Genomic DNA, 23249 nt, shown 5'->3' with positions numbered 1-23249 from the left:
TATTGTGTTTTATATATCAATATTCTAAAATCCTTCCTGAAATATAAATACTTAATTTACAAGATTTTGATAGAGTATTCGGTTTTTGTCATATTCTGCTTGAGGTAGCGTAGAATTTTCTGAACAGTCACAATTACCATTCGAACGTAGTATATATCATAACATTGAAAAAGTTAATAGTTTACATAACGTCGACCTCAATAACCTGGCTCTTACAAAATACGCTACTTATATTGATAAATTTTGCATTAACAGAACGAATAATTAATAATTGTATCAATAATTTTGGTATTTTAAATCGTTTCAATTGTAAAATTATTTTATGTTATACACCAAGAGTTTTAATCAGATATCATCGATAATTTTTTATTTGAGAGTATTAAGTGTTTGATAAATAATATATTAACGTTTAAAAAACTAAATAAAATAATATGTACTTGAAAATTTTGTAAGTTATTAAAATGTGTATCAAAATCAGGAGTAAGCAATCAATACATCAGTGGCGTATTAACATATTGGCCGCCAGTAGGGTATTCAATTTTTGCTCCTCTTCTAACCTCTGCAATTTAACTTTGTCAATGAAATTGCAATTTTATGATTAATTGTGTTCTTCGTTATTAGCATTTCCTCGTTATTAAAAACATTGTAAACTAAGAGATCGTTTTGTCAGTTCTTACAACTCATGATTTAGTGAAATGAAGGTGGGGTGGGTAAGGCATGCTTTAAAACTACTTAATACTTATGCAATATGAACACATCTTACACAATAAATAATGTTGGGAGATTTTAAATCCGCAAAGTCATCGATTGATTATATCGCCGGATAAAATCTTATCCATTAGTTCTGACTCTATACATAAAAAAATAAGGCGTTTAGCTTTTCTTGACTTAAAGTAGATCGTAGAATGTTTTTCATCCGTCTTAAGCAAGAAAAGATTCTCTCACCCGAATGAGAGCCATGCGAAGTGCTATCATTTAATTATACGTACATTACATATGTTAATTACGATATAATTTAACGAATAACCGAGGTCTTGATTTTTAGGCGCGACTACTGGGCCTAATAATATTGTTTACTAATTTTTCTTATACAAACGTTGGAATTTTCGATGTACTGTATAGTACTAAAATGTTAATTTTTGTTAATTTATTAATTTTTAAGGTAAGGTTTTTTTTTTATATCTGTAAGACAACAAATATTTTTTTCAAATTTGCCTCCCTAGGCTTCGACCAACTCAGTCTGCAATACATTACGATAAAAATTAATCTAGTATCTGGGGTAATGAAAAAAGGTAACACGTTTCTGTCAAGTTTATTTCAGATATTTTCAAGATTTATAATTTTATTATTGTTAATACGCTTATGTCTAATAACGCCAGTAGGCGTTATGACTCAATTTTTTCTTTCTTTGAACCTAGCGCCAGGGCTGGATTTTCACAAACCGCCGCCCTTGGGCAATGGCAAAATATGCCGCTCTAAGTTTCTTCAGCTAGTTCTGATACAATAGAATGCATATACAATTTAAACTGAAGAGAAAATTTCCTCGAAAATCTTTTTTATCGATGCTATATGCTTGAAGAATTCATCATTATTTCAGAAATTTTATGAATCAGGATTTAAAAATTATATAAAAATATGTAGGCAAAAATATTTTGACCTTTCGATCAACTGACCACCCCCAAAATTGGCCGCCTAGGGCCATGGCCCATGTGGTCCAATATGTAAATCCAGGACTGCCTATATCACCTGGGACTGTAAAACAGCGGATACAAAAAGACACACATTATCTTCCATGTTCAATTGTTGGTTTTTTGAGAATACATTCTCTATCACCCCCTCTTAAATCATGCTCAAACGATACATGTCAGAATATGATGATGTTTCAAGAAATATAGTTTTAGTGATTCTCCAACTTTCCTTTTCTTTCGCATCTACTGTATGCAGTGATTTATTAGATTTGGACTATAGTGACTATTACCTGTTCGCAAATCTAGAAAATGTGGTGAATGCTTGGAAAATAATCTATTTCCTGCAAAAATGTTTTCCTTCTCTTGTCTTTAGTTGTTATATATCTTCTTTTTCCAATATAGTTTAGGCAGTTCATTATGTATTTAAGTAATATGCATTGCCTAAATTGATTGAAGAATGAAATAGAAAAATAAATTAAATAGGGAAAGTTTTGTATTTTTCGATAATTCGATAAATTTGCTAGTAAATTGAAAGAATAAATTATGGAATCTGCAAAAAGGTAACGGAATTTTTTTTATAAATACGAGGTGGAGCATCAGAGGATATAAAGGTATAATAAAAAGTATTAGTTTCTTTGTTTTTAATTGTTGGTTAGTAACGAGTGGTTTTCATGATGATCAGGTTAATCGTTTTTTGTAAAAAAATTTCTTGGAGGACTAATATGAAGTGTTGGTGTTGACTCAGGGAAATTTGAACAAAATTGCTTTAAAACAATTTTTATAATTGAAACATATTCTAAGCGGGGTATATAACTGTGCTTTTTTGTGGCTACACCGCTCCTTGTTTTGTATATTCCAAACTCCTTAATTTTTTAATTAAGGCTTAATAAACTAATACTATCTATTATACAGCATACTTGTTTATACTACTCGACTCTATATAGTCTAATCTTGAATATTCCGTGTTAAGCTTCGATATTGAGACTAGAACGTTTAATATCGTAGGCTTCGCGCTATGTTTTATTATAAAATTAATCATGTGAACAAAATATACCGTTCGAATTGAAAATGAATATGCGGGGAAATTGAAAAAAAAATTTTTTTTCTTATGTTTATTTATTTTATGACGTAATTGAGATGATAGTAAAAACTAATGTTTTAAAATGTTTAGTAACCGCACTGCGGGGGTGGTTTAGTTGACAGATAAGGGGTTGTGATAAAGAACATTTGCGCACAAATAACACAACCGAAGTAATCTTTATGTACGCTTTTCATCATTATACAGAAGTCCAATGAAATACTTATACACACAACTTTATGTAATAAATGATAAGTTACACATATATTATAAATTTAAGGTATTACGTCATTCGCTATTTGAAAATATTGCTATGTACCATATTCATGTTGTTGTGCTTCAATATCAAGTCTTCGGTAGTATAGTGGTAAGTATCCCCGCCTGTCACGCGGGAGACCGGGGTTCGATTCCCCGCCGGAGAGATAAATTTTTTATTGTATAAATGTTTATTTTTAAGAACTGAAATGAAAATCCTTTACAAAAATAAATTTGATGACAGACGCTTGTAAATTAATTTTTAGTCTTAATTGCTAATCAAAATAAAATACATGGTAATAAAGGAAAATGTTTAGAAGAAATTTTTACCTACAGTTTTATCTACGCTAAACAAAGTCCTTAAACATCCAGTGTATTTTTAGTCTTATAGATTCAAAGAAATTGAAAGAAAGATCATTTTTCAGAAATGGATACTGCTTCATTGAGATGTTTTACATGGTTGAAAATTTCGTTACAACTGAGCATTACATTTACCTTAATAAAAATTAATTGAATATCAAGTGTGGTTTTCTTTCAAAATTCTCTCATTTATTTCTCTCTCTCTCAAAAAAAAAAATTTCACTTGTCACTTTGAAGTGGAAAACTACAAAAATATATTCTGAAAGTCAATTTTTTACAAGCTGTTTAATAAATTCTTGAAAGCGTTAATCGAATTATGTATTTAGTCTTAATAATTTATAACTATAAAAAAATATTTTAAAATTCAACTTTTATTTAAAAATAAACTGGAACAAGCTCATCATAGACGCAGATAGAAGGTAAATATAAAAGTTTGAGAATTACTGAAGAAACCGTCACGCCCGAAGTGTCGTTTAAAAAAATGCATGAAGGATTTATTTCAACATTTTTATTAACTTTTTAGTACGTTTTTAAAAAAACCTTAATTTTATAAAATTTTTGCTGAATTAATAGAAAGAACTATACCTGCATAACTATTATAAATTTTTAACTTTAATTCATTCTTTTTATAAATTATTATTTATTTTTTATATTTTAGTTCAACTAGCTACAAAAGCTTGCTTTTTAGTTTTTTATTAACACTGTACTATTATTTATTAATACTATAGAATGTTATCTGCGCTTCCACCAGAATTATTTCAATTTTTATAATATAAAATCGTTAATACTGAAGATCATGATCAGGATAATCGGAAAAATTTATTAAATTAATGTATTGACCATCAGTCCTTGATAAGTGTGCGAAGTTTGAATTGCATCCGACTTTTTGCAAGTGGATGAAAATCACGTCCATATTCCGTAACATAGATACATAAATAAATACCGAGCTAATAAAAGCGTGTTAATAAACTAAATTTCAATAAAGCAATGTGTTTTGTTGTATGTAAGAAAACTACTCGAAAAATACAGTTTCTTGGAACTTACTTTCCCAAAAAACTACTGAATCACAGAAAACTGTAGTTGAATTTAAAACTTTTCTAAACTATTAAACTACTATTTTTTATCGCCGTAAAATTACTAATGACGTCAATCAGTCAATACAAGAGCTATAAGCATTAAGCAGGCTTAATTTAAAAAGCAAAAAACAGCAGTCGACAATGGTCGACTGGGCCTTTCAAAAACTTGGTTATTTTTTAACTATAGACAGTTCATTCACACTTTATCGTATGTATTCAAAGCCTTATAAAATCTAGTTTAAGGCTGTTAGCGTAGTTCTATTTTAAGCGGCCGATTTTCACATAGGAAGATAATTTTCCAATATCGACTGTACATTAACTTGCCCAATTCAATGTTGAATTTTTTAAAACTTAATTATAAAAATTATCGAATATTTGCAATGTGAATGAATATTTGCAACTTTCAGGAACGTTCCTCAACAATAGGTTGATTTTATGTGAAATTAAAATTGTAGGGTTATAATTGGTATAGGCCTTAACGTTAGATGAAAATTATTATACTTTTACTGTGAAAGCACTGGGAAATGACATATTTTAAAGTTGTTGTGAATATAACTTAATGTGGGCTGTAAATATTATTATTTATTATTAAGGAAATAAATCTATTCTATTTACTCTAACACATCTTAAAATAGGGCTTTTCATTTTAAAATCACGATTCACATTTGTTTCGTACTAAATGATTTATAACCAATGTGATAAAATGCATAACAAATACCTTCTATCTTAGTCCTACTTATTGCTGTCAGTACGAAAAAATAAACTCTGCACTTGCTCATATGACATGATGAAAAGGTCTATTATTTTCATTTTTGTTCTTTTTTGCATAATCAGGAATAGAGCTATGATCTGTAAACAGCTTATATGATTTTCGTTAAAAATGGCTGAGATGCATCCGTATTAAATTAGCCAACATTGAACATTCATAAAACTCAAATTACAATAAGATATATAGGTACGAATCTAGGCCTCAAAAAAGGTGATGGGCACCGTACAGCCACCCGAAATTCGGCCAAATGTGAGTCAAAGTATGAGCTCGCTCATTATCGATATAGTTCATTCTTACAAAAAAGATGTTTACAAAATATATGACGCCCTGACCAAGATTTTATTCTACGTGACCTGACCAAGATCTTTCCTGCTCCATTGAGGCACGCAACCAAGATTTTACTCCGCGAAATCGATACACAGAAATCGATATCTTTGCGTTAGCTACGCTCGCCGGAAGAGTACAAATCTTGGTCGCATGCTTCAATGAGATGAGCTACCGGCTCTGGAATGGCGGAATTCTTTTCAAATTGTTTTCTATTTTACCATCCAGAGTCAGTATATTCATGTATAATAGTTGATACACTATCATTAATGAATCGCCGGTACATCTGAACCACTTTTTCAACTGCGTGGATATCGATATTCAAGATCTTAATGAATCCAACATTTTGTTCAGGTAGTAAAACTTACAACTGAAATTGGTCCAGTATCTCCGGAGACAATCTTTGTCCCAAATCAATGATAACGGAATTTAATAGGGGTAAATTGATTTCCAAACGTATACCCTTCTACTGATTTCGCTATGATTTTTTTCCATTTTTGAAATCTACATGCTTTGCAAATAAATGCTCCCCCCAAAAGTCATCAAATAGGGGTTTAGTATAAAATTAGGAACAATACACTAACTATTTGAAGCGATTCAATGTTTTTCTAAAGTGATTTAAAGTTTATTAAATCATTAGTCCATTAGGTGATGGGCATGCTCATCATGCCCATTTGGCTTTAAATCCATTTAATAATTAACTGGTTACATGAGAAACAATAATAATTTGTTTAAATTTTGATTATCTTCAGATTCCAATGCTTTTTAAATGATACAAAAAATTTATTTTTTTTTAGTTTAATTAAAGTTATGTCATTTTCCACACCAAATAAAAAAAATTCAACTTAAATTTAATAATTAAAAATAAATCAATTTTTTATAATTAAGTATTCGTTAAGCTGTATGCTAGGCTATTTTCATCCAATTTTTGTTCTCGTGCTAAATTTAAAAAAATTATCTTTTCATTATTTCAAAACTGTAATTTTTTTTATTTAATTCAATATTTTAATACCATTGTGCGTCATATTACAATATTATTACATTCTAAATGGAATTTATCAAATTCAATATGAATAGTTTTGGAATAGTAATTTGGTGGAAGCCCATTAAAACAAAAATAAAATTTTTCTTTTCTTAAAAGTTGCGTATACAGTGTGCCAATTAAGTTGGTACCATATGGAAAACTTTTTTTTAGTTTGTTTTATGAAATAAATTTTTCGATAAAAAGTACTGCATGGCCTATAACGCAATATGGATCAATAATCAGATGTCATTTTTTTGCGTATACGAAGTTTGTTGAAAAATGTAAATTTTGTCCAAGAGAAAAGTATCTTTATTTGTGTACAATATCGATAATATTTACTGAGTAAAGTTGAATCTAATTGAATCTAATCTAATCTTAAAATTAACATTTTTCGACAAACCCCGTATACGGCTTACTTTACTTCATAGAAAAATAATAAAAATGTTTTACGTATGGTGCCGACTTTATTGGACACACCCTTATCCTTAAAACAGTAAAAAAATTTTTAAGGGTATTAGTTACTGCTTCTTGTTTCACTGCGCTCCCATCAAATAAAAGCATTTACTAATTTCGTTGTATGATATGATCAGGGTAAATAGGTTGTTGAAAAAAAGTTTTTTTCTCTTTTTTTTGACAAAAATGGAAAAATTGCAAATAAGTTCTATAGCAAAACTGTTTTTTTTTTTTGTTTTTTTTTTTTTTTCATGATAATTTTAAAGTTACAGACAGTTTTAAAAGAACTTTTCAGAAAAGAAACGAACACGCCCGGCAAAAAGACAAAAATAATGTTCGTAAAACATCGTTGTGACGTAATAATGTTAATTGAATAGTATACACTGTATACAATTAATAATTAACATTAGGATGTTACACGATCTTTAACGAACATTTTTTTTTATCGGGCGTTTTCGTTACAAGATTATCATGAAAAATAAAAAATAAAAACAGTTTTGTTATAAAACTTATACATGATCTTTCAATTATGTAAAAAAAAAAAATTTTGTTGAACAACCCATTTATAGTTTGGTAGAAGCGCAGCGAAACAAGGAGCATTGACTAATACCCTTAAAAAACTGTATTGTTTTTTTGTTAGTGAAGCTTCTTTCAGTCAAATAAAAGCACGTGCCGTTTTGTAGTAAAATTAATCTTATTACTCTATATGTCTTTCACACTCATTGTTACAGCTCCTCAATTATTTTGAGAGCTTCAGTAAACATCCTTCATAAGGCATATAACATTCTTTCAATGGCCATACAAATTTATGTTGAAAACGTGAGGTGTCGTGGGACACCCGGTTGGAATTATGTTCCTATCGCATCTTCGTAAATTATAAATGTAGCGCTTACTTTTTTATTCAGATTTGCTTTAATTTTTTTTGTTGGTTTGAATGATTGATTATGCACATGTTAAATTTTGTTTTGTCTATTTTTTTAAATATTCAGTGCGACTTGTAGTCGATTTGCTATAAAACACAAATCCAAAAAAATGAAAAAAATACAACAAGATAAAAGTTATTTGAAAAGTATTAATAATAATTATAAATATTAGCTTTGTGGTTCGCTACCTTACGGGTTTAGTGTAATTAGTTTTTTGCAAACGTTTTTTTTTTCTTTTTTCTCTCACGATACTGTTTGCATAATTTTGAAAATTTAAAGTATTGATTTAAGAAGTCAAATACTTGATTTATTGTTTAACGAATTAAATATTATAGCTATTTTCACTCTATGCTTTATGAATTAATTGTAATATTAGTTTAAAAAAGACATACTTCTGATTTAGTAGTCAATTCAATATGTGCGTACATTACCTTCATTTGAATAAAAATTTTCATTTTTTTGAATCAAAAACATAAACTTTGGACAAAAAATATAATAAGTTGACAGATTGAAAATTATTTTGAAAGTATTCTCAAAATTCATGGCAAGCTCAATCGATTAAATAAGTTTTAGTTTCCTACGTTACATCGTCGGATTTTGGGGTCGTTTTAAATTGTTACACATTTTTTGGTTTTGCCTCTCAACGAGCAAGAAATTATAATGTTAAGGAACATAGTTCCAATAATTAAACTTCTGAATTTCGAATAAGATGAAGTGATCAGTCAATCTCTAGATGATTTTCTCGAGTTTTATTGGGTTTATATCTGGACCATTATTTTCGAATATCATTGTGTATTTTACAGAATATAGTTCTTATTCACATTAACCAGTATCGTATCCAATAAATATGACTCTATCTAAAGACATAGAGTACACATACAAACAAAAATCAGTGTATACCATATATACACATATATTAATACATATATGTATACGTAGTAAAATGCCTAACATTATACACAAAATATAACAAAATCGATCTCTGCGCAGTTCCACTTTGGCTGCTGCATAACATAAACTACCGACTCTGACGACGGTTCATCGTATCACCACACCGAAGAAGTGGAGTGAAATTCTTGATAAAGTATTCCACTGTTTTAGTCGTTGCCGTCGTGAAACCTTTCTGATCACATTATCGTGTTTTTCACAGCTAACGTTGTTGATTATAAATAAAGTGGTGTTATTTGAAACTGATCGGTGAAAATAATTATAATTTTCAGTTACATTATTGAATTCAATCAATTATTGAATTCGATTTTTCCATTGTTGTGTTTTTTTTTTTGTTGATTCAATTATATTTTAGTGGGTTATTTAATAATTTTTATATTTATGTGTGATTTTTGTTAAATAAAAAAAAAAATTATTTAAACAATGAAATTTGTGTGGTTCTTTATAATTATTGGATTATTAGTGGTTGTTTCGGATGCTAAACGTAAAAGGAAATTTGAAGGTGATTTTGAATTTGCTGATGAGGTATGTTCTCTCCACACATCAATTTATATATACTTGTATCCATGCTTTTACCCGCCGGTTCTACATGTTGTGATTGTAATGTGTGATGGTTTTGTTTGTTTTTATTTTTATTTTTTTTTTGCTATATTGTTTTGTTTTTAAAAGCTTTTATGCAATAAACATTACACGACGCCTACATTGGAATGTAGTAAAAAACACTTTTCTGTTTTGTACACACAGACAGGTGGCCATAAAGTATCCAATGATCAGGTTACTCTTGGATATATTATTTATTTTTGTGTACATATATTTGGAGTACGAGTAAAATATTCAGATATCTCTTTGACAGGTAAAAATGTAGGCTTAAAATGTGTTATCGCCGATTGATAAAAGAAAAATTCTAAAATTCGGTATTTTCTTAAATAGTAAGATTATCAATCCCATGGTATAATATATTAAATAATAGATACAAACTCAGTTGGCTTAACGTAAACGTAAAATTTCGCATCTATTGTCATACAGTATCGAGAGCCGAAGCTTGTATCAGTACTATCAGTGAGGTCCACTAAACTAGACAAATTATCATCTAAAATGCGATCACGTATTCAAAATGTCTTTCCATTTTTCATGTTAGGCTAATATTTATAAATTGCCACTATATTAAACGTGAAATCTAATACAATTCGATATATTAAGGATGTGCGAACGTGCAATTTTGGATAGAAAGCTTGATTTTTTTTGAGATGTAGTTGGACTAAGTCTAAATCAATTTTGAAAATTTTAGGAGGGAGGGGGGGGGTTGCTTGCTTGATAATTTAAATAGATACACACTTTAAATGTAGGCATATTTAGATTAGTCTTATGGAAAAATGGTAAATGGATGATATGTTTATAGATATCTCCAAGACTAGTCGTTGGAAAAAAAAAAAAAAAAAAAAAATTAAAGTTAAAACCTTGATAATTTTCATGATAAATTATGTCATAACTTGACAATATAAGACAAAAAGTAAGAATAATTATTTTCGATATCTGGAGTAATTTTCAAAATGTCGAAAATTTTGAAAACCAAGGTAGATATCGAAAAATTTTATTCTTATTTTTCGTCTACATTCATGAAGTTATAACAAAATTCATCATCAAAGATGAAAATAAGGGTACAAATAATTTCAACCCCAAGTCTAAAATTGTCTTGACGGTCGTACTTAATGATTTATTTATATGGAAAAATTGACACATTCTTATAATCTCTGTAGCTTAATTGATTGAGCCATTTTTCGATATTTTTGCAGTTCAAGTACCGGTAAGATTTACTATATAAATTGACTAGGTACACATTTTCTTTTAATATTGAACGATTAACCGGATCATTTCGTAATACTGAAATGCGGTTTCTGCATCAATGAAATATGAAAAAAACCTGTTTTAAAATTAAACTTTAACTTATATTTTTGTCTTCAACAGCGTTGTTTTATCATTGTTTCAATTTAAATACTTAATCCCCGGCATAAATAAGAAAATATTGTTTCGGTTTTTAAAATTACATAAAAATTCAAATCCTTTACTCTTTAAATATTTGTACGTTTAAATATTTTTATGATTCATAAGGTACGAAAGGAGCTGTTTTAACCAGCTGTTTTATAAAAATCCTCTTGAATTCACCTACAGTAAGGCACAACAATGAGGCTTCTAATTTCATACTCATTTTTTTTCCGTGGTTAAATTATGACAATTTCATTAGATCAAAATATGTAACGCATATTAAAAGGAAAACTTCTTAATTCCAGACCCGAAGTAAATCTCGTTTAACCTAATTTTAAATATTTTGTTAAATTTTGCTAAAAAAAAATTACGCTTAAATTCTCGTATTAATTCGTTTGTTTCAATATGTTTGAAATTCTAATTTTATGAGCGGTATTACTATTCTGATCATATTGAAGGCCCTTGATGATTTCATATACGAATCGTTGGGTGCAGAACAGAGCTAAACGCCAACTTCACACTATCAAAAATAAATACCATTTATTTAAAAATATAGGCAATTTACACAAAATTGTATGTTAAAAATTATTGTGCACAAACTCTTAGAATATAGAAATTCATAAAAATATTTTATTGATTTTTTTTCACGCTTAAGGATGACATTTAAATTTATACGAGACAGAGATAAACATTGTAACAAATTCTTACAAATCACTACATAGTACAAAACAAAGCAGCTTCCCGCTGTCTACTTGTCCCTCTGTATGCTTAAATCTTTAAAACTACGCAACGAATTTTGATGCGGTTTTTTTAATACATAAAGTGTTTTAAGAGGAAGGTTTATATGTAAAATACATGCATCATAAATTTCGATTTTTGCCCCAATTTCCTAGATCAATTTTTTGTATTATATAAATACGTATTTAGACTACTAAGTAGTCATCATCAGTATGAATTAGCTAATAGTAATTACTCTTATTGTGTATGTAGCTCGCTGCTAATTTGGTGGCGGACTGAAGTCCGTTTTAGTTAGCAACGAGTAACTAAACAATAAGAGTAATTACGATTAGCTAATTCATACTGATGATGACTACTTGGTTGTCGAAACACGTATTCTCCATTTAAATAAAAAGTAATCCAACTTCATAAGTACCATTATTTTTTAATTTCTCTGTATCTAAAAAATTGATACCATCCATTATTTAAAAGATTGTGTCACTTGTGTGATGGGACGTCTGAATATTTTACTTATATGTCAATATATCCTTTTACCTGTTAAGCGAGTTCTTTACATCATATTCTTGAGGTATAATCGCTTAGGGAGGGTATTTTTATTATTATTATTATTATTATTTGAATATGAATAGTTTATGAAATTCCATTAATTATATGAAAGTTCTCATAATTATGATCATTAAAAAAATTATTTTGTTTAATTTTATCATAATTGTCAGTGTATTTAAATTTACAAAAGCATTTTTGAAATGATTTTTTTTTTTTTGGTTTATATTAAATGTGCGACCTTGAATACGAGAAAACTTTGAGCAGTAGTTATTTTTGTCAAAATTATGCCATGAAAAGAATGAGGTCTTACCAAAATTAATTTTCTAATTGATACAATCGTGCTTTAACGAATAGTAAGTACTTTCAATATTTAATTTTTATACCCTGAGGTAATTACATTACTTTTAAAGTTTTATGCCTTCAGGGCATTGATTGCAGAAACCAAATTTTGATATAAGTATAAATAAAATTACCTGAGTAGGTTCGTTTTCACAAATTTATCTTGGCAAAATGTCCAAAATATTGAATATTAAGCAATTATTGGATCTAGAAAGCTAAAAAGGGGTGCCATCTTTGTGTTTCTCTCTTAATATTCCATTTTTTGCAATTAGATTTGACTAAAAGTACATCAAAGTTTCGTAATCGTCTTTTAGCATTTTATGAAAAATTTTCAAATCATTCGTAACGTATTCGTCAAATCAATTTGACTAAAAACTATATTAACATTTTTATTTCTTTTTTTTCGTGTTGAGAACAATTATTTCCTGCAGGAAATTAAAAACAACGTAATATCAGAAAATTAAATTTTCAATTCCAATTCAATCAATGTTAGCGTGTTCTTGAGTGTGAGCTTCTATACAAAAGGTGAATACAGAGTGAATGCTGGCTACAACATATCTCACTCTCCTAAATATTTTACTCTAGAAAAAAAAGGCCTTCACATAGATGAAATGATTTTGGTTAATTGTAATTTCATACATGAGAATGATTTTATTAAACATTTATTAAAACTATCATAAAATGTAATTTTAATTTGAATTATTTAAAATTTTATGATTATTTAAATAAAAATTGAAACATAAGCTTGATTTATTACAAAAATATTTATTCATGCGAAAAATAAAAATTTAAAAAAAAATTCTAGTTTTTCTGTGTATTATTTATATAAATTATAACATTTATTCACAGTTTTGCATCTAGATATACAAGGTGATTCATTTTAATCGATAAGTTGGGCATTCTTGTAAGCTAACTAAAATATATCAAACAAAAACTGTTTAGTTTGTTTAAAGGGGAACATCTTTAAAATACCTTAAATTTAACTTTTACCTTCTGGGACATCTAACAGTCACCTCATTGGTAACTAAGCAAAATCTATTTAGAACAATCGAGTTATTTAGAACAATCGAGTTATTTTAGTTAGCTCGCCGTTATATTTGCAACATTTCCACGAAACTTTTCCTCAGTAACTTTGCAAAGTTATTTATTACCGTTTTTACCCCATTTTCATGGTTTTCACCCTTTTTATGGCTAAAATGCTATCAATCAAATTTATAATGATTTGGTGGACTTGGTGTCTTACTCCAAAATTTACCTACTGTCTAAATTAATAAAAATAGCCAATTCATGACTTATTTTTTGTTACTTTCATCGAAATTTATGTTAAGTGAACGGAAGCTAGCAGACAATTCTAGTAGACATATTGTAATAGACAATTTATTCTCCTTTCATAAATATACGAAATTCCTTGTACAGCATTATATATTGCTTCCTTTGTATTTGAAAAAAAAATTATTGAAAATAATTAAGTTTTATGAGTTAATACTTAAATAATATTAAGTTTTAAAAAGGTTGAAATCTCTAAAGCGGTGAAAACCCCTTTTATATAAGGACTCTAAGTATGAAATGCCGTGTTCGTGGGGGTCGAAAAAACAACCTAATGATTTTCTACCCCAACGTTTTTGATTTTATTTGATTCATTATTAACTAAAAATTTTTCTTATTCTATCAAGATTTTAAAGTGGTGCAAAATTATTTTTCGCGACCTTTTAAATTGAGGCGAAAGTTAGCAAACAATTAACAAAATTCGTTAAAAGGCATTTATTAGTTTTCCTCCCTCACAATTCTGATTAAAAATGTTTAATTACATATAAAAAAATATTTACTGAATGTTTCAGCTTTCTAAAGTGGTGCAAACTACTTTTGTAGGGAATCTAAGTATGGAATATTGGGATTCGTAGAGATGGTGGTTGAAAAATCAACTTAATGATTTTCCTCCTTAACGTTTTTGATTTGATTTGATTAATTCTATACTTGCCAAAGAAAGTTTTCTGATGATATCAAGGTTTTTAAGTGGTGCAAACGGGACTCTTTAAATTGGGGCTTGTTGCATTACCTGCTTGGTATATTTTAAACATGAGAACCAGTCTAATACACATCCACACATGTGCGAATGTTTCATATATGATTTTTGAAAGGTTCTACGAAAAAGTAAACAAATTTTTCAATAGCTAATCGAAAAAACTAAAAATTTCCGTTGGCAGACTTAGACAAAGTGCAATGCTTGTCATATATAAATTCCTGGATTTGATACCTGTAATTTTTTATTTATGACTAAATAATAATACTTGATAAGTATACCAATGTATATGTCGCAGATGGATTGTCGAATCAGCTGTTCTACATAACCTTAAGCTGCTTTATAAAGCAGTTCTGTTATGCAACACAGTTGAAAGATGTTTAGCGATTAGAAGTTATGTAAAAAACTTAATGTAATATCAGGTTAGATTAGAGGCTATGTAAAACAATGTAAAATGAAATGTCAGATAAAATTTTGTCAAAATTAACAAGTAAAATGAGTGAAAAAATGAAAGCAGTAACTCAAATGAAAACACAATTTTATGAGTCACTACGTGAACATAAAAAGCCCGTAGTCCAAGCAACGAATTTAAAAGTTTATAAAACAAATCAAAAACGATGCAAAATTATAAATAAATTTAAATTGTTAATAAAAATTAAAATTTAATCAAATTATTCAAAAATATAATATTCATTTTAAACAAATTGTTGAGAATTTATTTCTTATTATTTTATTTAGGTTTTTCTAAAAAAATATTGTTTTCTATTGTCATGAGCTTTAGATTTATTTAGACTTCAATACATTTTTTTGAAACAGTAATTATTTACTCTTTTTTACTACTATATGTTAGCATAATCGCCCTGCATCAAACGCTTATCGTGTCTGCACATAAGACATTATACTTTTCCTCTAAACTTGGGTAGGAGTTTTGTTAAACGTAACGTGATGGCAATCATAACGTAATGGTTATGCATAACGGCTTTGTAAAATAGCTAACAGTTTTGTAATACAACTAATTCGACAATCCATCGCGACATATATATAACATTTACCATACGTGTATTATAATAATTAGGATATGAATTATTTAATGAATAACATTGTTATTGCCTTGATGATAATTATGTAAATAATTTTTTTATATAATAATAAATAAATATACAACAACAATATTTTAATTGTTTAATTAATTAAATAATCATTGCAGTTTGTAAAATATAAAGTTTAAACGACACAAATGTTTGGAATGTTGTTTAGTTTTTACAGGCCTCTCTAAAAAATTCTTATATATCTACTTCTTATCGAGTTACAGGGAGTAATTAAGATTATGAAACTGAAATGAAATTCTAAAGACAAGTAATAACAAGTGAAAACAAACAATTGACTTAATTGTTGAAATACCATGTATAGACAGTGTTGATTTCTTTGTCACATAACAAATACATACATGTTACATATATATATAGCCATAACATACATACTATACAATTTTCGCCCTCACGGGTAAACAGTGATGTTTACGAAAAAATGTTTCAAAAAAAAGTTGTTATTTTTTTATAAGAAACATTTTTTACATTTAAACTTTTGTTCTATTTCTAACGGTTTACAAGATGGGTCCTACAGACCCAAGGCAATGTTGCTTATTTACGAACTTGACCTCACTTTTTACGTCCTCATCACGCTATAAAAATTTCAGCTTGATATCTCTTTTCGTTTTTGAGTAATCGTAATGACAGACGGACAGAGAGGCGACAGACGACAGACGACAGACAGACAACCAGAAATGGGCTAATTAGGTGATTTTATGAATACTTATACCAAAATTTTGTTCATGGTATCGATATTTTTAAGCGTTACAAACTTGGGACTAAACTTAATATACTATGCATATTTCATATACATGGTATAAAAATTTGACAAGTAGAAATCCATAAAAAATAAAAATAATAATTAATAAAGTTAGCTTGAATCATGCGATTCCAGGGTGATTTTCGTTTCCAAGTTATGAGCGTCTTCGATGATTTTTAAAGACTGTAAATTAATTGACTTAAATACTGTAAATTAATCACCTTATTTTCTTCGGGTCCTGAAAAAAGTACGAAATTTTTGATAAGAAACTTTTTGATAACTTTTAGAGAAACGTTTTTGAAGTCGGTATAACTTTTTGAAGTGAAAACTTCTTTAGTGACTTTGTGCACTTTTAGTAGGAGAACATGTTATGGGTTCGCGTTACCGACATGCTGTGCGAGCGCCGACTCGCGTATAGCAGTATATCTGTAGCTATAAAGCTGACGTATTGTGTAACATTAATGCTGCGTATACAACAAGTACATTAAATTTTATGTTAATACAAATACTATCCACAAATCATACGATTGTATATTAATTGTTATTTCAATTGAATTGTATTTATATTTTGTCATAATCTTGTACAGCCCGTAATATGTTTAAATAATAAAAAACCATATAAACATGCATATAATTGTTGTTCGGAGTGTCAATAGATGTGAAAACCAGATTGATGTTGATAATTTTAATTCAAATATTATGAAATTTAAAATTTTAATAGTAAAAGTTTAAAGTTTTCACTTCTATTACCAGTCCCTATGACTGCTATTTTTTTTTTTTTTTTCAAGTAGTTTTTGAGATATTTGTAATCAAAGTTTTTTCTAGGCAGAAATGTTCAAAAGAAAAGTAAATTTTTTTTATTGGATTCTACAGTTCCACATATCACCAAAAGTTTTACTGGTTGCAAAATATGAGAGGTGTATGTCAAATACTCTATTTTAAATAACTGAAATACTTACAAAATTTGGTATTTGTATTTCTAGTTCTTTTATCATCATGAATAAATATTTTTAGTAGATTAAAACGTTGAAGTAATTATTTCATTCTCAGTATATCGCAAATTTTACTTACTTATTTGAATAAAACTACCAACCTTCTAGTTCCTTCCTAGGTGGGTAGTCAAATCAGAAGTATTTATATAAAAAATATATTCTTATTAATAAAAAATAAAGGTATTTATTGCTTATAAGATCAACACATAACACTGATTTATTCACAAGTGATTTATGTAGAAATATAATCATTATAATTTTTTATTTATATTTCAAGGATATTTCGTAGGTGGATGTAAATATATTTAATATATAGGTATAATATAATTGTAATACACATTTGTATTTGTAAATTGAATAGGTGATATCAGATTTGTATCAATTAATTATATTTATATAATGCAATTATTTTATTTCAATAGATTTATTAAATGAGAAAATAACACATATAGTAATGTAAAACAATTATTTGAAATCATATGAGAATTATTTAAAAGGAACGTTAAAAATATACAAAATTTTTTATGGAGGTGTTAACGTTATTAAGCAAAACTGTGTAAAAAAAGTTTTTATAGAGCCATCACATTTATTTAATAAAGAAGATTCTAGGAAAGTTTTATCCCTCTATTAACAAAAATACATTTTCTGGAAAACAGAATCAATATAAATTCAGTGATTATAATATAAAAACAAAGCTATATCTATCAGTAGTGTAGCCATAATCATAGCCATATGGCCTCCTAAATTGTAATTTGTCTTTTTATCTGTGAATTTCATTGCGAAATTTTGAATTCATATTTTACCGATTTTTGATATTTGATACGAAGGTAGATGCGTTCCTGAAGGACATTTTGTTAGGAAAGAGCTCCAGAAAACATTCTATATTTCATTTTTTTTTTAATATTAAAAAGAAAATATTCTTTTAAAAAAAAATATCTCAACCCAAGAAATGTTTTTTGCCATAACTAAGGACTTTAAGAATATTTTTTTCTTAAAATTATTGAATCAAGAAATGTTTTTTCTCTGTGCTGATTAATAAAGTAAAAGACATATAGATTCGCAGCCAATCTCCGTTAATATCTTTGAACAATGGAATTTTAGCCAAAATTTTATAAAGCATTTTAAATTGTATAAAGCACTTCATATGTCAAAGAATATGGAATATGTCAAAGAATTACTTAAACTATGCCTATCGAATTCCGAACCATCCTATACGCAACAATAACTTTTTAAATTATGAAAATTCATTACGTAAATTGTTATCAATAATATTCACACAATAGTTTTGGTAATAAATAATAATCTTAAAATTTAATTTACAAGAAATTATCAACAGAAAATAGGAGTTACCTCTATATATTCAATTGCTTTAATATATGTCTCTAATAAACTTTTATCGAAATAATGTCAAAAAATATTACATAATATAATAATTATAAATTGTTGCAGTAACGATAAACTTTAAAACATATCTCAACCTTCATCGTAAAATAGATTCTTGTGTGGTAATAACTCAAGATATTCAAATACGCTGTAATCATTTCGTTTATTAAAATTATCTTCAATATTAATAATGGAAGGACATTTAACTTATTTATTCGCTGTTGCACTTGGCAAAACTAAAATAGTTTCATATCAATGTCGTCGGCATTAATGTGTTTATGTATCGGTAGAATATCTTCATAAGTATCCTCACATTTTATATAATTTTAGTGAACAATTTTTTCTATTTCTTTTGGTTTTAATGGCGATGGATTCGCTGTTGTTTGTACTTTCAATTTACTATTTGGCCGACAATTCGCTAACGCTTGACTAATATTTAAATCACTACTCGATTTGACTCGTTAATGTGATCCTTCTAATGGTTTTACTGGTTGAAAATTGTTTGACTTTTTCCACCATTTATTTTTGAAGTAACTTGAATTTCGCGACCAAGAATTAAAAATATCAAATACGTGATTTGATGTTCTGTTAAAAAACAAATGAGCATTTTGAATGTTCTTAATAAATGAGCCTTTTAAATAATTTGCTGTTCTTTTCAAAGCGCTACCCAATAGTGATAGAAGGTGATATAAGATCTTTGGAAGGTCTTCGCAAATGGAACTCTCGGATATTTATTGATACTTGTGTCCGGCAGCATTTTGCCATTTCTGGCAAGATCGCCGGCCTCACAATTTCCTAGAATGTCCCTGTGTCCCGGTTCCCATATCAGGTTTACATTCATTTGTTCCGCCAGCTCATTTAGGGGCGTACGGCAGTCCTGTGCTACCTTTGACGTTAGATAGACTGAGCTGAAAGATTTAAAAGTTGCTTGGCTGTCGGTGAAGATTGTAATGTTCCTGCATCTAAGGATGTTCAGTCTTATACATTAAAATACCTCATGAATAGCCACCATTTTCGCTTGATACACGCTACAGTGATCCGACAGCCGAAATGGTAGACGCAAATTTAGATTTTCAGAGAAGATCCCTCAATCCACCCTCTTTTCTAACTTAGATCCGTCGGTATAAAATAAGACGCCCTTTGATTTAGCCAAGTTCTCATCCCAATCCTGCCTGGAGGGGATCTTTACTGAGAACCTGTTCCTGAAGTAAGGAGAGGGTAAAACGTAGTCAACGGATCTTGGAAGTCAGTATCATTTTAATATCCGTGCATGACCATAATGTGTCCCAGTCTAGGGAGAGACTAGATTTAGCCTGAGAGCTGCACCTGCTGCGCATTTCTCTCCAAACAAGTCAGTTGGCAGGAGGTGGAGAATTACCTCAAGTGCTTTAGATGGGGTTGTCCGTAGGCATCCCCAGATTAGCATGGATGCTAACCGTTGGACTTAACCAAGTACTTTTTGGTGGATTTTTTTTTGTTGGACGCTTTGTAAGAAACCTGAGAAAGGAAAGGTAGCAAAACTGACCTGAACTTGGGTTATATACAATCACTTCAAAGCCTCTCAGAATGCTTTCAAAGATTTCGTATATTTTGTATATAGAGGCCTTATAAGTGTTTCCCTCCAGTATACCTATATGAATGTTGTATATGAAATATTATTTTCAAAGTAAATAGGAATATATATTTCTGAATTAGGTAATTCTCTGCATGTATTTTCTTATCTTCAACTATTTATTATTACCTAAATTACCATGAATGCTTAGAAAGAAAAACCAATAATCGAGATATAACGAAAACTAATTCAATTGGTGGTTTAAAGTTTACAAAATATGTGCCATAAACTTGTATTTAAGCTATCTACATATCATATGTGTGGGTGTATGTATAAAATATATTAACAGTGTGGTAAATTAAAAATAGCCACGTGTTCAAATCATAGACATGTAAGAATAGACTGAAGAAGTGGGCGTGATCTGCCCAGACTCGATAAAAAGAGAACGATGCTCTGACGTACGTTTTGTTTCTTTTTAGTTGCGTTTGCGCATTAACAGTCTTGGACAAGAGCTTACTGAAAGTGGACAAGTGCGCCAGTAAGCAACGCCCAAAAAAGAGAAAACAGGTACATCAGAGCATCGTTCTCTTTTTACCAGGTCTGGAATCCCACTTAAACGATCGTCCGTTACTAGCGTGGTCTATTCTTCTATGTCTATGGTTCAAATGGATATAGGCAAACTATAAATTAATTACTTTATTCAAAAAGTGATTTGAGTTGAATTCAGTTTTCAAATATGTTTATTCTTACAATTATTGTCCGACATTCGGCAAAATGGTCGTTGTCCGGAAATTTACATGAAACTTTCTTGAACTTGAAACATTGCAATTGTTGTTCAGTTAAAGATGTATGAGCACCAACGCAATTTTAAATAAAAAGCTTGATTTTTTTTATTTGAATAAATAAATGTCTTCAACAGTGGGCATATTTAACATTGGTTTAATGGTAAAACGGTAGGTGGATGACATGTTTTCACAGATTTCTCCAAAACTAGTCGGTGGAAATGAAAAAAAAAAATTTAATTAAAGTCAAAATCTTAATAAATTATTGAAAAAAATGTTGTATGAGCATGGTAGAGGGGATAAAAATTTATAATAATATATATTCAATTTTGATGGTGACGAAGACGAAAAGTATGAATAAAATTTTTTGATATCTGGAGTAATTTTCAAATTATCGAAAATTGAAAAAAAAAAAGTTAAAACAAATTTCATCAAAGTCTAAAATAAGATACAAATAATTTCAACCCCAAATCTAAACTTGCCTTGAAGCTCGTACCACCTTAATCAATTATTTTCTTATTAGAATGATAAAAAATAGATACCTATCAATTTTAACCAAATAATTTGAACAATTTTGACGGACTATTTAAAAAAAAACGCAGAATCTTCAAGTAGTTTCCCGGATAAATAAAATTTTTGACTCGTCTCACACTGATAAAAAATCCTCGATAAGAACTAACCATAAACCAGTGAAAGCATAGCACTCATTTCAAGGCAATATCACGTGTACACAGGTAAAAATAAAATGATTTGATAAGTATGTACTTATGGTGCAAGCGTCAGTTTCATTTAATTTTTGTGCCAAATAGGTATGTTCAAAGTAATTATCTGCGCTTCTATCTAAACGAAAAAAAATTTACAAACTAGAAAAGGCTGAAAACCATTAAGCAATTGAAAAGATTTTCATGAAAAATAGCTGATAAGTCCTCAGATAATTTCAGCATTCAAATTAAAAAAATTAAGAAATTAGCCGTCAAATAATTAAATTAAGCAATGGTTTGATCTTTTTTGTAGCTACGTAGCAGAGGCTTATAAGAAACACAGTGTGATTGAGACGTAAATTCTTCACTCACTATGTCTTTTACAGATTGCCAATCGATATTGGAAAATGAAGTATTCTTATAATGCATACATTATTTTTGTGTTCCTTTTTAATACTCTAGATATCGGACACGACCACTTAATCTGGCTATGTCTAACATATAGTAACCATAAAATGTAGCTATTCGTTGTGACTACGCAATGGTAGGGACAATAAAATCGATGCCAGCGGTTCCGGTGAAAAATTTTGGCGTTAAAGGAAGCTGTTATGACTAATTTGCAATTCTTTTCATGTAAATGTTATAGTGAATGTCGAATTAAAATTATTGAAAAACACTAATTAATTAAACTTCATGCATAAAAAATTGTAAAAATAAGAAATCAAATTGCATTAATATTATTTTTTAAATGTAAATTATCATAATTATTTATTTAAATTTGTTAGACAATAATATTAAGTTTTCAATGTAAGTCATAAATGCAATCCATACATATATGCATCCATACAATTCTATAATTAAAGTAGTGTATCGTTACCATGAAAACGCCTCCAACAAAATTCACACACGGTGCCAATTCAATGGTTCCAGAAAATCGGATGAAAATTATTCGCATGAAAATTTTATAGTGATATATTTTTTTGACCCATTTATAGAAATGTTTTCATTCTATTTCTGTAAGGAAAACATATTTAGTTATCAAATCCTTTTGCTTCAATTGAGTTTCGTATATTATTTTACTGTAGGTAGCAAATACGTTAACGTTCTTTAAAACGGGCCTTCCTTATGTGTTCCTTTGTAAATCTTATTTAAAGGTATAATGTAGAAGGCATATATTGTATTTGTTGGTGCTTTTATAATTTCATGAAAGTATATGTTTGTTTCAATTTTGAAAAGAGTTTGCACTTTCAGTGTAAAATGGTGACTTGTAACTAACTGTATTTTGTCTGTAATTCTAGTTAAAGGTCAAAATATTTTGTTAGAGGTTTAAAGTTTGATATGATTTGATGAGGTATTGGGAATGTTTATTTTTATTTTCAAGTATCTGTCCGAGAATATCGACCTAATTGTCTGAATATTACTCTGCCAGAGTGTTTTTTAAATTTTTATTTGTCTAAAATTTTGACT

The 23249-nt window shown here is 28.7% G+C and overlaps 1 protein-coding gene across 1 annotated transcript in view; it reads left to right on the top strand.

Annotated features, from left to right (window-relative positions):
- Positions 1-9281: 9281 nt before the first annotated feature.
- LOC123292383 (proteoglycan Cow) overlaps positions 9282-23249 on the top strand; it is a 519906-nt gene continuing 505938 nt past the window's right edge. Inside the window, exon 1 of the mRNA XM_044873060.1 lies at positions 9282-9423. Within this exon, the coding sequence (XP_044728995.1) occupies positions 9322-9423 (102 nt within the window). The 5' untranslated portion in view covers positions 9282-9321. The remainder of the gene's footprint in view (positions 9424-23249) is intronic.

Source organism: Chrysoperla carnea, chromosome 1 (assembly GCF_905475395.1).
Source record: "Chrysoperla carnea chromosome 1, inChrCarn1.1, whole genome shotgun sequence".
Taxonomy (NCBI): domain Eukaryota; kingdom Metazoa; phylum Arthropoda; class Insecta; order Neuroptera; family Chrysopidae; genus Chrysoperla; species Chrysoperla carnea.
Note: the sequence above shows the minus strand (reverse complement) of the source record. Positions and strands in the feature narration are given on the sequence as shown.